Genomic DNA, 13,278 nt, shown 5'->3' with positions numbered 1-13,278 from the left:
GGGAGGGAGCGCGGAGCCCGTTGAGAAGGAAAAAAACAAAAAAAAGGGGGAAAAAAATCAAGATTTCTGACCCATTCAAGTGTCACCGTTGGCTCCAGTTTGGCAGCTCGGAGCTGGAAACCCCGCCATGGCCAAAGGGGTGCCGGCACGGCGGCAGCGCCGGGAAGAGCCGGGGGGATGCCACCGGCGCAGCACCCAACAAGGGATAAGGCTTTTTTTTTTTTTTTTCCCACCCGGATTTAGCCCTTGTGTGGCAGCCCAGGGCACGGAGCTGCCACCGGAACGGGCACCGAGCCCCCCGCCCCGGTCCAGACACCGGCCCCTTCCCTCCGCTCTGCCCCGGGAGAGCGGGACGGTGTCCGGGGGCGCCCGGTGCGGCAGGGATGGGGCGGGAAGAGCCGCTGCGCCGGGATAAGGCTCCGTTGGACCCACGTGCCGGAGCGGGGAGAGCAGCAAAGGGGCTTTGTGCCCCTTGAACCCCCTTCGGCAGAGGGGGGCGACCGCCCGCGGCACACCGAGAGCCTCAAACCGCCGCAACCCCCCCCCCCCCCCCCCCCCCAAAAAATAACCAATTAAAGCACTTCGCCACACCGCACCCCCCAGATCCCCCAAATCCCCTCCCCGTTTGCCCCGCCAGCAGCTCCGGGGCCGTGTGCCCAGCAGAAGCGCCGGCGGCGCCGCGGGGCTGGCGGATGGGACCCTCTGGCACAGGAAGCTCGTGGGTGTTGGGGGCTCTTCGCCCCCCCCCGCTCCTCCTGATTTTCTCCTTAAAATTTGGATTTGCTCCGCTGGAGTCCGGTGGGGGACGGATGGGAGACGCTTCCCCCTGCGCCGGGGAGAGGGAACAGGAACGTCCCACCGGGTCCTGCCGCCCCTCGAGCCCTCCGCGGGGGCCAGTTTGGCCCCGTCGTGGCACCGGGGCAGCTGGGGGGTGCCCGGTGGGCATGGGGGGGGGCCACGGAAAGTGCTTTTACCACCTGGCCGGATAATGGGCAGCCTCGGCTGTTCCTCGAGGCTGGCACGGAGCACCGGGACGGACACACGGACAAGGTTCTCCGTCGCAGCCGTGCTGCGGCCACGAAGGGCTCAATTCAAATCCAGGTGGTTAACAGCCCCCCCCCCCCCCCCCAAAATTTTCCCCTCTTGTGCAATTTAGAGCCCCCCCACCGGCTCCGGCTCCTTCCCGATCCATCCTGGTGCCGGTGGGGAAGGGGCTGGAGCAGCACTGGGAGGCGCTGGGTTGTGACACGGCCCGGTAAACATTAAAGGACCAAAAAACCCCAAAAAAAGGTCTTTTTTTTTGTTAAAAAGCAAAGGGGGGAGAGGTCCGCGGGGGGCAGGGGCAGCTCAGGGGGAGGAGGACGGGAAGGAGCCGCCGTGGGATGCCGGAGGCTGCAGGTCCGGCGCGTCCCGCGGCGCAGGCGGCAACGGCCGAGCCGGGAAAACCGTCTTGACCGGGCGAGCGGCTCCCGGCAGCCCCCGCTCTGCCCACCCCCACCCCCCCCCAATTAAATAACCACCGGCGGCCGCTGCCGCTCCGCGAAATATCCATCGTCAATAAATAACCGAGCGCCGCGGGGGGAACCGGGGCCGCTCACACGGGCGGGACGGGCCCCGGCGAGCGCTCGCCGGCGGCGGGCGGCTCCTGCGCCGGCGGCACCGGGGAGCAGCGGGGAGCCGCCGCCGCTCGGCAGCCGCCCTCGGAGGACGGCACGGGCTCTGGGGCCGGAGGAGGATTTTCGGACTGCTCCCCCCTTGCTCCCGGCGGCGGCGGCTCGGCTGCAAGTCACCACGGGGCCAGGGAGGACGCCGGGGTCCTTCTCGCCCGGGCTGGAGGTCGGTGCTGGTGGCTCTGCCGGGCTGCTCTCGCCCTTGGCGCCCGGCACCGGCCGCGGCTCCACCTGGTAGTAAACCACGGGCCCACCGTTCGAGTAGGGCTGGTCGCCCACCGCCGAGGCCGCCTGCTCCGAGCCGTCGGCGAAGCAGAGGACGGATGAGCCCGGAGGTAACTGGGCTTGGATGAGGATGGGGGCGGCGAGACCCGGGCACAAAGCCTCCGGCACGGCCAGAGGCTCCTCCAGGATGCAAACGCCCAAGCTCTCCACGCCAGAACTGTTGCTGGAGTCTTCCTCAGCCTTCAGCCTCTCCAACTCCTCCGCCGTTTGCAGGTGCATGACGGCCGTCTCGTTCTCCGCCATGAACTCCTGGAAGTCCTGCGTTTCGGCTGGCTGCGGCCCCAGCCAGTCGCCGGCGGAGCCGTGAGCGGCGGCGGTGGCGGCGGCTGCCTCCTCCTCCGGCGCCGGCGGCCGCCCGCTCTGGCGTTTGCTCTCCAGCTCCAGCTTCATGATGGTGTGGAGGTAGTGAGTCCGCACCCGGATGGGATTGAATTCGATCCGACCGGCCATGTTACCGCAACCGTCCCGGGAGCAGCCGCAGGGGAAGGACATGCGATCCACCTGGCAGGGAGACGGAGACGTGGCAGCTCCAGGATCCCAGAGGATCCTTTCCCAGAGCTTAAAATCCACCCCTGAACATTGGGAATTTGATGCTGGGGGAGTTTTTCCCCGCAGAGAGGTGCCCCCAAAACAAGGCTGGAGCTGCACCGTGGCCGCTCCAGGAGCAGCCGGCACCCGCGGAGAGCCCTGGCACCCCGGTTTCACCGCTGGCATCTCCTTCCCCGACTCACCTGGCATTTGATCCCGGCCTGGCTGCAGGCACAGGCCTCCGGATCGCAGTAGAGGCGGCAGTCGCAGCCGCACTCCTCGCGGGACAGGCGGATGGCCCGCAGCTCCTGCTTCTCCTCGGCGTCGATGCGGTGGACGCCGGAGGCTCGCAGCAGAGCTCGGCGCCGTTTGGTGGGCAGCGGCTGCAGGAAGAAATAGTCGTCCACCTCCACGTTCTCCACGTCGATGTCGTCGTCCGAGACGTCCTCCAGCGTCAGCCCGTCCGCCTCCTCCGACTCCACCGTGCCGTTCTTGGTGAGCTGCGGGGCAGCGGGGCAGAGTCAGCGCCTGGCGCGGCGGGACGCCGCACCGCACCGCGCCGATGAGGCGGGTGGAGGACGCACGTTGCTCCATCCAGCTCCTGGTCCCCCACCCACCGCCCGGCTCAGAGCCTTCCCTCGCCACCCAGCAGGATCCGGCACGGTGAGCTGAGCCCCCTCGGTGCGATCCCCCCCCAGCCAGATCCCAAAGGAAGGGGGGAAAAAATAAATAATAAAAGGATTCAGAGCAGAGAATCCCTTTTCCATCTTCCCTCCGCTACGGCGCCTGCGAACAGGGAGACAGAAGGAGGTCACTGCTGCTGGAAATATCGGGGTCCCGGGAGAGCGGCGGCAGCTGTGGAGCATCCCTGCCCCCCTGGGAAAAGGAGGTTTGAAAGCAACGGAGGGGCCAGAGCCGGATCCTGCAACGCGCCTCCGCCTCCCTGCTCCGCTCCTCTGCCCTCCACGCGCTCAGACCCCCCCACATCTCGGCGCCGAGGATGAACGGGGGTCCCCGGCCCTCTGAACGCCGTGGGCAGCGGGTGGAAGGGTCCGTGGCCTCCTGAGGGGCTGGTGGAAAAGCCCGTGTTTAAAAAAAACGTGAAAATAAGGAAAACAAAGCAGCTGGATTTGTGTCCCTCCGCCCGAGGCGGCTGTCCCAGGCTCCGCGGAGCCTCCGGGCAGGGCTGGAAAACAGGCCGAGCCACCCCAGATCCCCATCTTCCTCCGACGCAGCCCAGCTGCCTCCTCCCAGACTGGAATTTCTACCGGCACAGACCTGGCGAGGTTTGGTCGACGGCTCCGAGCCCGGCGCAGGCTGACGCTGCCCGGCTGGCGCCGCGTGCGGGCGCAGCATCGGCACGAAAAAGAGGTAAAAGAAAGAAAAAGCAGGAATTTAGCCGCGATAAATCCACCGCCAGGCGATGCAAAACCGCCGCCGGGAGCCATCTCCTCCGACCTGCCTCCCGCTCCACCAAAACTCCGCGCGGCATCGCCCGGCTGCGGCATCGCCCGGCTGCGGCATCGCCCGGGTTTCACCAGCGCTGTCCCCCCTGCCCCGGCGGTACCTTCATTTTCTTGGCGTGGAGTTTCTCTTCCTTGAGGTGCTCCCGGAGGATCTCGCGGTGGTTCACCTCCTGCTCCTGGGCGAACTCGCAGAGCGTGTAGCTGCGGACGGAGTTGTGGCGCGGGGCCATGCCCAGGGAGCTGCCGCCCTGGCTGGGCACGCTGGTGAAGCCCTGGCGCCGCGCGAAGTAGTAGACGGTCACTTGGTCGAAGCGGACATTCTTCCTGCGGAGCTGCTTCTGCCGCTTCAGGATGGAGGTGGCTGCAGGAAAAGGGGGAAAGAAGCCGGAGAGGGGCTGTTAGGAACAAAAAAAAAAACCCTCAGGGTCCCACAAAGAACCCCCATCCCACTGGGAAACCCCCATCCCACTGGGAAACCCCCCATCCCACTGGGAAAGGGGTTTTCTGCTCCCAGGAGCGAGTGGAGCGCACAGCTCCGAGCCGGCTTCGGGCGACGGCTGCGTCCGCACCTCCGGTGCCGCCGAAACCCACCCCGACCCCCAAGCCCACTGCTGTCCCCCCTTCGGCCACCAAAATGCCTCCGTGGGGGCAAATTCTGGGAGAGGGATAGAAAAGGGTCAGGATGGACCTTGGACAATCAATGTGGGGGCTAATATTGGAATTCGGAATTCTCCGGGGTATGGCACGACCATAGGGGCGATAAGGGATGAAGAGGGGGAGAGCGGATCCAGCCCCACATCAACGGGAAGAGCGGATCCTGCCCCACACCGACGGGAAGAGCGGGTCCTGCCCCACACCGACGGGAAGAGCGGATCCTGCCCCACACCGACGGGAAGAGCGGATCCTGCCCCACACCGACGGGAAGAGCGGATCCTGCCCCACACCAACGGGAAGAGCGGATCCTGCCCCACACCGACAGGAAGAGCGGATCCTGCCCACACCGACGGGAAGAGCGGATCCTGCCCCACACCGACAGGAAGAGCGGATCCTGCCCCACACCGACGGGAAGAGCGGATCCAGCCCCACACCGACGGGAAGAGCGGATCCAGCCCCACACCGACGGGAAGAGCGGATCCTGCCCCACACCGACGGGAAGAGCGGATCCTGCCCCACACCGACGGGAAGAGCGGATCCAGCCCCACACCGACGGGAAGAGCGGATCCAGCCCCACATCAACGGGAAGAGCGGATCCAGCCCCACGTCAATGGAAAGAGCAGATCCGGCCCCACGTCAATGGGAAAAGCGGATTCAGCCCCACGTCAACGGGAAGAGCGGATCCAGCCCCACATCAACGGGAAGAGCGGATCCAGCCCCACACCGACGAGAAGAGCGGATCCGGCCCCACACCGACGGGAGGAGCAGATCCGGCCCCACACCGACGGGAGGAGCAGATCCGGCCCCACACCGATGGGAAGAATGGATCCGGCCCCACACTGACGGGAAGAGCGGATCCGGCCCCACACCGACGGGAAGAGCGGATCCGGCCCCATGCTCAGCTGGTCGGCCCGTCCCCAACCACTCACGGATGAATCCGGCGGAGCTGGAGGGGTTGACGCTGTCGCAGCTGTCGGCGCTGTCGCTGTTGGAGATCTCGTCGTCCGAGTGGGAGCCGGGCGAGCCGGGGTCGGCATCCTCGAACTTCCTCTTGAGGCCGGCGCTGGCCACCGCGTCCATTTGGCCGCGGTTCGCATGGAGAGCCGGCCAGCGGCGGGGGGCGGCGGGCGCTTCGCCACCAGCTCTCCGGCACCGGCCCCCGGAGCTGCCGGCGGGATCGCCGCGGCCCTGCGGAGAAGGCGAGAAGCCATAATGGCATTTTGGATAAGCCGGCATCGCCCGGGATAACCGGGAAAGGTTCTCCCGGCTCTAACAGCAGCTTCTCCCCACCCCGGACAGAACCTTCTGTTCCGAACGGATTCGGAACCGAATTAACTCCGAGCACACGGAGACGCCGGTTTGCGAAAGGTCGGAGCTCGCGCAGCCCCGGCACGGCCGACGCCGCGTGCTTCCCCGCGGAACACCCTTTGCCGGCAGCTCGGCGCTCCCGGTAACTCCCTCGCTAAGGGAACCCTAAAGCCGCCGGGACGTGCCAGAGGTTATCCGTCCGTCGCCGACACCGGATCGGCGGCTCCATCCGAGATGTAGGAAGGGAAAACGTCCCGTCGGATTTTGCTGGGAGAGTCTCCGGCGTTTTCCTGCCTCCGCGCTCCAAAACCAGTGGATCGCCCATGGCAAGCCGGGAAACGCTCGGCTCCAGCGCGGGCGAGGAATTTTTGGGAGCTGATCCTCCGGTGAGCATCACCGGGCGTCTTCCCGATGCTCTCGGGTCACCGTGACACCACCGGCTTCAGCTCCGGAACCGAGCCCCGGGCGGCCCTTGTCCTGCCCCCAGGGCCAGGCTGGAGCGGGAATGCCGAGCGGGAACGCCGAGCGGGACACCCCGGCACCCTCCTGGGAGCCCAGCACCCCCAGTCGTGCCGTCTCCTCTGGGCTTTGTGCTCCCTCCGCTCCAACCGCCGTTCTCATGGCAACGGAACCACCAGCTTCGGAAAAAAGCGTGTCAGCCAGCAGCCTCCGGCGGAACGCCGGCACCGGTGGGACCAGAAGGGATTCATCCGCGATCCAGGGGCAGCGGGGCCGCGGCGGAGCCCCCCAGCAGGGTGGGATTTCCCAGCTGTGGGGTTTCCATACAGCTCTTCGGGGTATTTTTCCGTACGGAAATTGCTTAATCCCGTTGCAAAGGGGGGAAAACCCCAATTAAGGGGCTGATCTAACACCACCGATCCCGCACACGACCCGAGGGGAAAAGCGGAGGCGGAAAACACCCACTCGACGATTCCTGACCCCCCTCTCATGTTGCCATCTCCATCATCCCAAAACGGCCCCATTTCTGCGCCCGGGACGTCGCAGTCCGGCTCCCGTGGGTGCCGCTCATCCCAGGGCTCCGCCGCCTCCGTCGGCCGCGTTTCCGGAGGAGATAATTAACGAGGAATCACCGCGGCTTCTCCCCTTCCCTCGGAAGCCAACCTTCAAACCACCACCCAAACCCGCTCCCGCGGGCGGCGAGGAAGATGAGCGACGGTGTCCGGGCGGACATCCCACCTGCGGCACCGAACCGGCCGTGGATGGATCCGGGATCTGGGATCTGGTTTAATTCCTTTCTTACCTCAAATTATCCTTTCTTAAAATAAACCAGCTCACTTGCGAAAACTCCCGGGATGCAGGGACAAGCCCGGCAGCTCCGACCCAGCACGGAGCTGGGGCTGGGTCCGGAGAGGGTTCCGGAGAAGCCCCCGGCGCGGGGAGGACGGGAGACCCCTGTGTCGGATTTTGCTCCGTGGCGGGATGAGGATTTTAGCCCTGAAGTCTGGGAAGAGCCGGTGTACATCCCGGCCTCATCCCGCATGGAAAACCTCTCCTGCTTCCCGAACTGAAGGCACAGCCGGGAAAAAATAACAGAATCAATCTCCTGCTGATGGCAATCCCGGGAAGGGATTTGGGACTCAAATCCCGGGAGGAAGGGGCCACGCGACCCCAATTCCCCTTTTTCCCGCTCTTAGACCGTGCCAAAAGGAGCTCAACTCAAAATAATAATTTTTTTCCACAGCTGGAATTGCCTGTGGGAGCGCGGAGGCGTTCCGGAGAGAGATGGGACTGGCGGGATCATGGATGCAAGGAGCCTCCGGAGACAGAGCCGCTCCAGCCACGCCGCTCCGAGATCCGACGGGGAAAACCCGCCGGCTCGCAGCTCATCCGGGGTCGACTAACGAGCCGGAATCATCCCAAGGAATTAACGCTGCTGTGCTGGAAAAAGAGCCGCGCTCCCGGTTTGCGGGTTCCCGGCTTTGGGGGGAGCAGGACGGGTGGGAACAGCTCCGGGTGACGGATGCTCCGTGGTCCCTGACGCCGACGGATCCGCCGCCCTCGGTCCGGCTCCCGCTAACGAGCCTCATTTCACCTCCCACGACTCCGGCGTCGCCTCCGACGATCCCGGCTCCCCGTCGGCCGTGCTCCTGCGACTCCAGCATCACTCCGACGATCCCGGCTCACCGTCAACCACGCTCCTGCAACTCTGGCGATCCCGAATCCCCATCGGCCGCGCTCCCGTGACTCCAGCATCACTCCGACAATCCCGGATCCCCGTCAGCCAGATCCCCGTCAGCCGTGCTCCCGTGACTCCAGCATCACTCCGACAATCCCGGATCCCTGTCAGCCGAGCTCCTGCAACTCCAGTGTCACCTCCAACGATCCCAGCTTCCCGTCAGCCGCGCTCCCGTGACTCCGGCATCACTCCAACGATCCCGGCTCCCCGTCAGCCGCACTCCTGGCTACTCCTCCGTCGCGGCTTGGCCTGGTGCAGCCCGAAACGGCAATTCCTGAGCGATGAGTGGTTTTATTCCCAGATATTCAGAGGAATTCGCAATTACCAGGCAGGGACCCTCTGAGCATCCTGTGGGTTTTGGGATCGCTCCCCGAAATCCCGCGTGGATGAAGGGCTCCGGGAGCGAGGAGCTCGATGGAAGCTCCAAATTTCCTCCCTGTGTTCCCTCCCTTCTACAAATGGCGCATCCTGCGAGCAGCAATTTTGGGGATTTAAGTGTTTCCCATAAAAAGTACGAGCCAAAAGTGGATCCTGACAAAACCTCCCAGGATTTCAAGGTACCAAAACCGCAGGATTGTTCCAGCAGCTGGAAAAAGAGAGGACGGGAATGATATCCAAGAAGGGAGAAAATAAAAATATATCTACCCAGGGAGAGACCCCCGAATTCCCACCGTGACCCCGTCCCGGCTGACGACGGGTGTGTGCAGGGCGGGATCCCGGCACGCGGGATGAAGCCAGAAAAATCCGCCCGAGGACGAGCCGAAGGAGCCCATTTTATTCCGGCGCAGCGCTCGGCGTCTCCCGGGAAGGCGACGCCGGAGCGCAGAGGCAGCGCCGGCGGCTGGAAGGAGCCCGGCTGCAATTCCATATTCCCCGCGCCAAGGACGGCTCTCGGCAGCGATTTCACTGGAAAAACGTCTCCCCCCCCCGACTGAAATCCCCCAAAAAGGGGTTTCTGCTCCGGCCGCTGCCCCCCGGCTCCGCTCTCCCCCTCGTTACCGATCCTGCAGCGGGATTAGCGCTGCCGGGATGACACGGCAGCGTCACTGCAGAGCATCACGCCGCGACGCCGGGAAAAAAGCAGCTCCTGCCGCCGCCCCGGAGCCCCCCCGGCTCCCGGAGCGACGCCCCGATTCCACCGGGGACGGAGAAACGGGGGTTTATCCCCAAGGGAAAACCCCGGGAAGCCAAACCCGCGCTCCGTGCTCCCTCCGGGGAGCGGGTAAAGCGGCTCAAGGACGGCGGCGGGATGCGGAGCCCCCATGGAACCCCCTGGCGCGGCGGAAGGGCTTTGGTTTCGGTCCGGCACCGACTGGGAAGGGTCCGGCATGTTCCGGCACGCTGCCGGACACCGCGGAGCATGGAACCCCCCTTTCCGAGGGGGAAAAATGAAGCTCCTGCTCAATAACCGCTGTGGAATGAAACCAGGAGCCGGCAAAAACGGTCGGATCCGGCGGCACCTCCGCCTGCTCGACGCCCAGCACGGCACACGCGGCTCCGCAAACCCCGGCGTTATCCCGGGGCGGGAATTAGGGCAGAAGCTCCTACCGACGGGCTCAGAAACGGGAGGAGCCGATTCCCACCGCGGCGGGGACGGCCACCGGGAAGAGTTCGGCAGTTGGGCTCGTTCACAAATCCGCCGTCAGTGGCTTTCCCAAAGGATTTGGCCACCGGCCGCCGCAGCGGGAGGCAGAGGGATTTGCCGGCGGCACACCGGAGACCCGAGTCCAGCCTGGGTCGGTCCGGGCACCACCGGGACTCGGGCACGCGACCGGCTTCGGCTTTTTTCCGCCGAGCGGCAGAAGATTCGGTTTCCTCTTCTCCGCCGTGGCCACTAACGAGCAAATCTGGGCTACAGCTCCCACGGCACACGCGGCGCCGGTGCTTACGCAACCGGCACCGCAGCCGGACAACCCGGACCCCGAACCGCCTCGGTGGGGGCAGCTCTTGGCCGGCCGCTGCCCGGCCTCCGGGGTGCTACGGAAAAGGCCGGTCCCAAAAAACCCCGACGTGGCCCCTTTGCCAGGACGGGCTCCCCGGTGCCCTCCGGGCGGCTGCCGCGGCGCACCGGAGTCTGGGGGGCTCCGCTCCCGCGGCTCCCACCGGCTCGGGCACGGAGAAACCGTCTGGCGGAGGGTCCACCGCGGCTCGCTGGGAGCGGGGAACGTCCCGGCCCCCTCCTCGCCCGGCGACAGCCCCGCACGACGCCCCCTCCCACCTTCGGGGGCACCAGCCCGGGACCCCCATGATGGTTCCTCCTCCCGCCCAGCGTGTCCCACCATCGTCACCGGCTCCGTCCCGCCACCCCCCAGGGTCCCATCGCTACGTGGCTTCTCGGGGACCCCCATAACGGCCCCACCCAGCTCTGCCTCCCTCCCCCCATCCCCTATAGGTCCCCAGAGGATGAAGCCCCCCCCGTCCTCCATAGGACCCTCAGCCCCCCCATCCCTCATAGCCCCCCACCCAGTACAGGAGAGGGGAGAGCCCCAGCTGTAAGGGGCCCCCCCCATCCCCTATAGTCCCCCCCAATTATAAGGGCTCCCCCATCCCCTATAGCCCCCCCCAAATATAAGGGCTCCCCCCAGCCCCTGTAGCCCCCCTCCCAAATATAAGGGCTCCCCCCATTCCCTATAGCCCCCCCCTCAAATATAAGGGCCACTCGCATCCCCTATAGCTCCCCCCCTCATCCTCTATAGGCCCCGAGGTGGAAAAGCCCCCCCACATCCCCTATAGGCCCTCAAGCTGGAAGAGGCGGGGGGGGGCTCACATCCCCTATACACCTCCTCCATCCACTGCAGGTCCCCCCGAGCCAAAAAAGGCCCCCCCATCCCCTATAGGCTCCCTGGCTATAAAGGCCCCCCCACATCCTCTATAGCTCCCACCAGCTGGAAAAGGCCCCCACGCTCCTCCAGGCATCCCACATGCCCTATAGGCCCCCCCAGCTGGAAAAGGGGCCCCCATCCCCTATAGGCCTTTCCTTTATAGGCTTCCCTGCCAGAAAAGCGTCCCCCATCCCCTACAGGCCCCTGCATCTTCGACAGGTCCCCCCAGCTGCACAGCCCCATCCCCTATAGGGCCCTGCATCCTTTATAGGTTCCCGCACCAGAAAAGCCCCCCCATCCCCTATAGGCTTCTCCAGTCGCATAGCCCCCCCATCCCCTATAGGCCTCCACATCCCCTATAGGCCCCCACATCCCCTATAGGCCCCTGCATCCTTTATAGGCTCCCCCACAAGAGAAGCTCCCCCATCCCCTATAGGCTTCTCCAGCCGCATAGCCCCCCCATCCCCTGTAGGTGCCCCATCCCCTATAGGTCTCTGCATCCCCTATAGGCTCCTCCACCAGAAAAGGGGCCCCCATCCCCTACAGACCCCCCCACCCCTACAGGCCCCTGCATCCTCTACAGGTCCCCCCAGCTGCACAGCCCCCCCCATCCCCTGTAGGCCTCTACATCCCCTATAGGCCCCTTCATATAGGCTCCCCCGCCCCAAAAGCCCCCCCCCATCCCATATAGGCTTCTCCAGCTGTTCAGCCCCCCCATCCCCTACAGGTCTCTGCATACCCTACAGACCCCCCCACCCCTACAGGCCCCTGCGTCCTCTACAGCCCCCCCCCGCAGGCCCCTGCATCCTTTTATAGGTTCCCTCCCCCGAAAAGCGCCCCCCATCCCCTACAGGCTTCTCCAGCCGTACAGCCCCCCCCTATAGCCCGCCCCCCCCCCATAGGCTGCCAGAGGAGGCAGAGGCCGCCCCCCCCCCCCCCACTCACCGGGTCCCCACGGGCGGGGCGGGGCGGGGGCGCTCCCGGGGGTGGGGGGGGCCGGGCGCGGGCTGGGGCTGCGGCCGCGCGGACCCGCCCCGCCGCCGCGCGCCGACAACAATGGGGCCGCCGCCGCTGCGCCGCCCCTTATATACCGCGCGTCACGTGACCGGCACGCCTCCCCCACGCGTCGCGTCACAGCCCGCGCCGCGGGGCACGCTGGGAAAGCGAGGCCGGCGGCGCGGCCGCGGGGCACGCCGGGAAATGTAGTGCGGAAGTGGGTGGGGGGGCGGGGGAGGCCGTGGATCCAGGGGGGGCCGCACCGGGCCCGATCCCCCCCCCAGCTCGGGGCGCTTCGCCCCCTCCGGGGCTGCCGCAGGGCCTGGGGGGGGGCGGGGGGACCCCAACACCGCCGGGGAGTCCGGGGGGGTCCGGGCCGCGGCGCCGTGCGAAGCCGGCGGGGGGGCGGCTGGAGGCGGCCCGGGGGGGTCGAGACGGGGACTGGACGGGGCTGGAAACGCCTTTTGCAGCGATAACGGACCCGCCGCACCGCCGAGACCCTGGGGCGGCTCACCGGGAACGCGGGGGGCTCAGCCGGGGGCACGGGGGGGGCCACGGCTGGGGCTCAGCCCCCCGGATCGGGCCCCCCGGCAGCCCCCCCGCTCCGTGCTCCCCTGCCCCGGGCCCCGAGCGGGGACATGGGCCTCCGGGAGACGGACCGACTCCTTGGGGGTCTCCTCCATGAGACCCCACGCACTCCCCTCCGCCCCAGGAGAGCTCAGCGAGCGGCCGTGGTGCTTCCCCCCCACCCCAAATTACGGATTGACTCCTTGGGGGTCTCCTCCATGGGGCTTTTCCCTTCTCCGTGAGACCTCTGCACTCCCCTCGCCTCCGCACTCCTCCCCAGGAGAGCTCAGCGAGCAGCCGTGGCGCTTCCCCCACGGATTATGGATTAGCCAAGTTATTAACTAATAAACAGGTCAAATTAGGCTTAAAAATCCTCCTCGTCCCCCCCACTCCGACCCCTTCATCTCCCCCCTTGTTCCCAGCCAGTGACCGGGTCTGGAGGATCCGACTGGGATCTTGCGTTCTCCATCCGGAGCCGCCGCGCGCGACGCATCACTCCGCCGGCGTGATTAATCCTCACCCGCTGGATTATCGGCCACGCACACCCAGCACCACCAGCACACAGAGCTCACCCAGCCCAATCCAAAAACGGGATTAAACCACGCGTCTTCCCCGGCGCCATCCGAAACGCCAGCGGCCGACGGCGAGCCCCTCCTCCTCTTCCCTGCTGGAATTACCAGCCAGAGCCTCTGGCCAGATGGTCCCCGAGTTCGTGCGGTGCTGGGCGAACAAGCCCTGGGGGAGAGGATCCTGGATACCGCTGCCAGCACTCGGCTACGACTGTT

General features: G+C 66.3%; 1 protein-coding gene across 1 annotated transcript; it reads right to left on the bottom strand.

The window, feature by feature from the left end:
* Positions 1-1,594: 1,594 nt before the first annotated feature.
* Positions 1,595-5,712, bottom strand: CSRNP2 (cysteine and serine rich nuclear protein 2). Its single transcript, XM_086630760.1, has 5 exons — positions 5,533-5,712; positions 4,051-4,310; positions 2,687-2,983; positions 1,799-2,456; positions 1,595-1,758 (listed from the first exon to the last, which is right to left on the bottom strand). The coding sequence occupies exons 1-5, from the start codon at positions 5,681-5,683 to the stop codon at positions 1,595-1,597; spliced, it is 1,530 nt and encodes a 509-aa protein (XP_086486886.1). The 5' UTR covers positions 5,684-5,712.
* Positions 5,713-13,278: the final 7,566 nt, after the last annotated feature.

This window comes from Tauraco erythrolophus, unplaced genomic scaffold (assembly GCF_009769465.1).
Source record: "Tauraco erythrolophus isolate bTauEry1 unplaced genomic scaffold, bTauEry1.pri scaffold_48_arrow_ctg1, whole genome shotgun sequence".
Taxonomy (NCBI): Eukaryota; Metazoa; Chordata; class Aves; order Musophagiformes; family Musophagidae; genus Tauraco; species Tauraco erythrolophus.
The sequence above is the reverse complement of the archived record's forward strand: the minus strand, read 5'-3'. Positions and strand labels throughout refer to the sequence as shown.

Excerpts from the sequence above, each read along its gene's own strand:
- CSRNP2 (XM_086630760.1), bottom strand. The coding sequence starts at position 5,683 with ATGGACGCGGTGGCCAGCGCCGGCCTCAAGAGGAAGTTCGAGGATGCC. Across the intron at positions 2,457-2,686 it reads AGGCCGGGATCAAATGCCAG|GTGGATCGCATGTCCTTCCC; the intron begins GTGAGTCGGGGA and ends TCTCCCTGCCAG. Across the intron at positions 1,759-1,798 it reads GGACCCCGGCGTCCTCCCTG|CAAGGGGGGAGCAGTCCGAA; the intron begins GCCCCGTGGTGA and ends CGCCGCCGGGAG.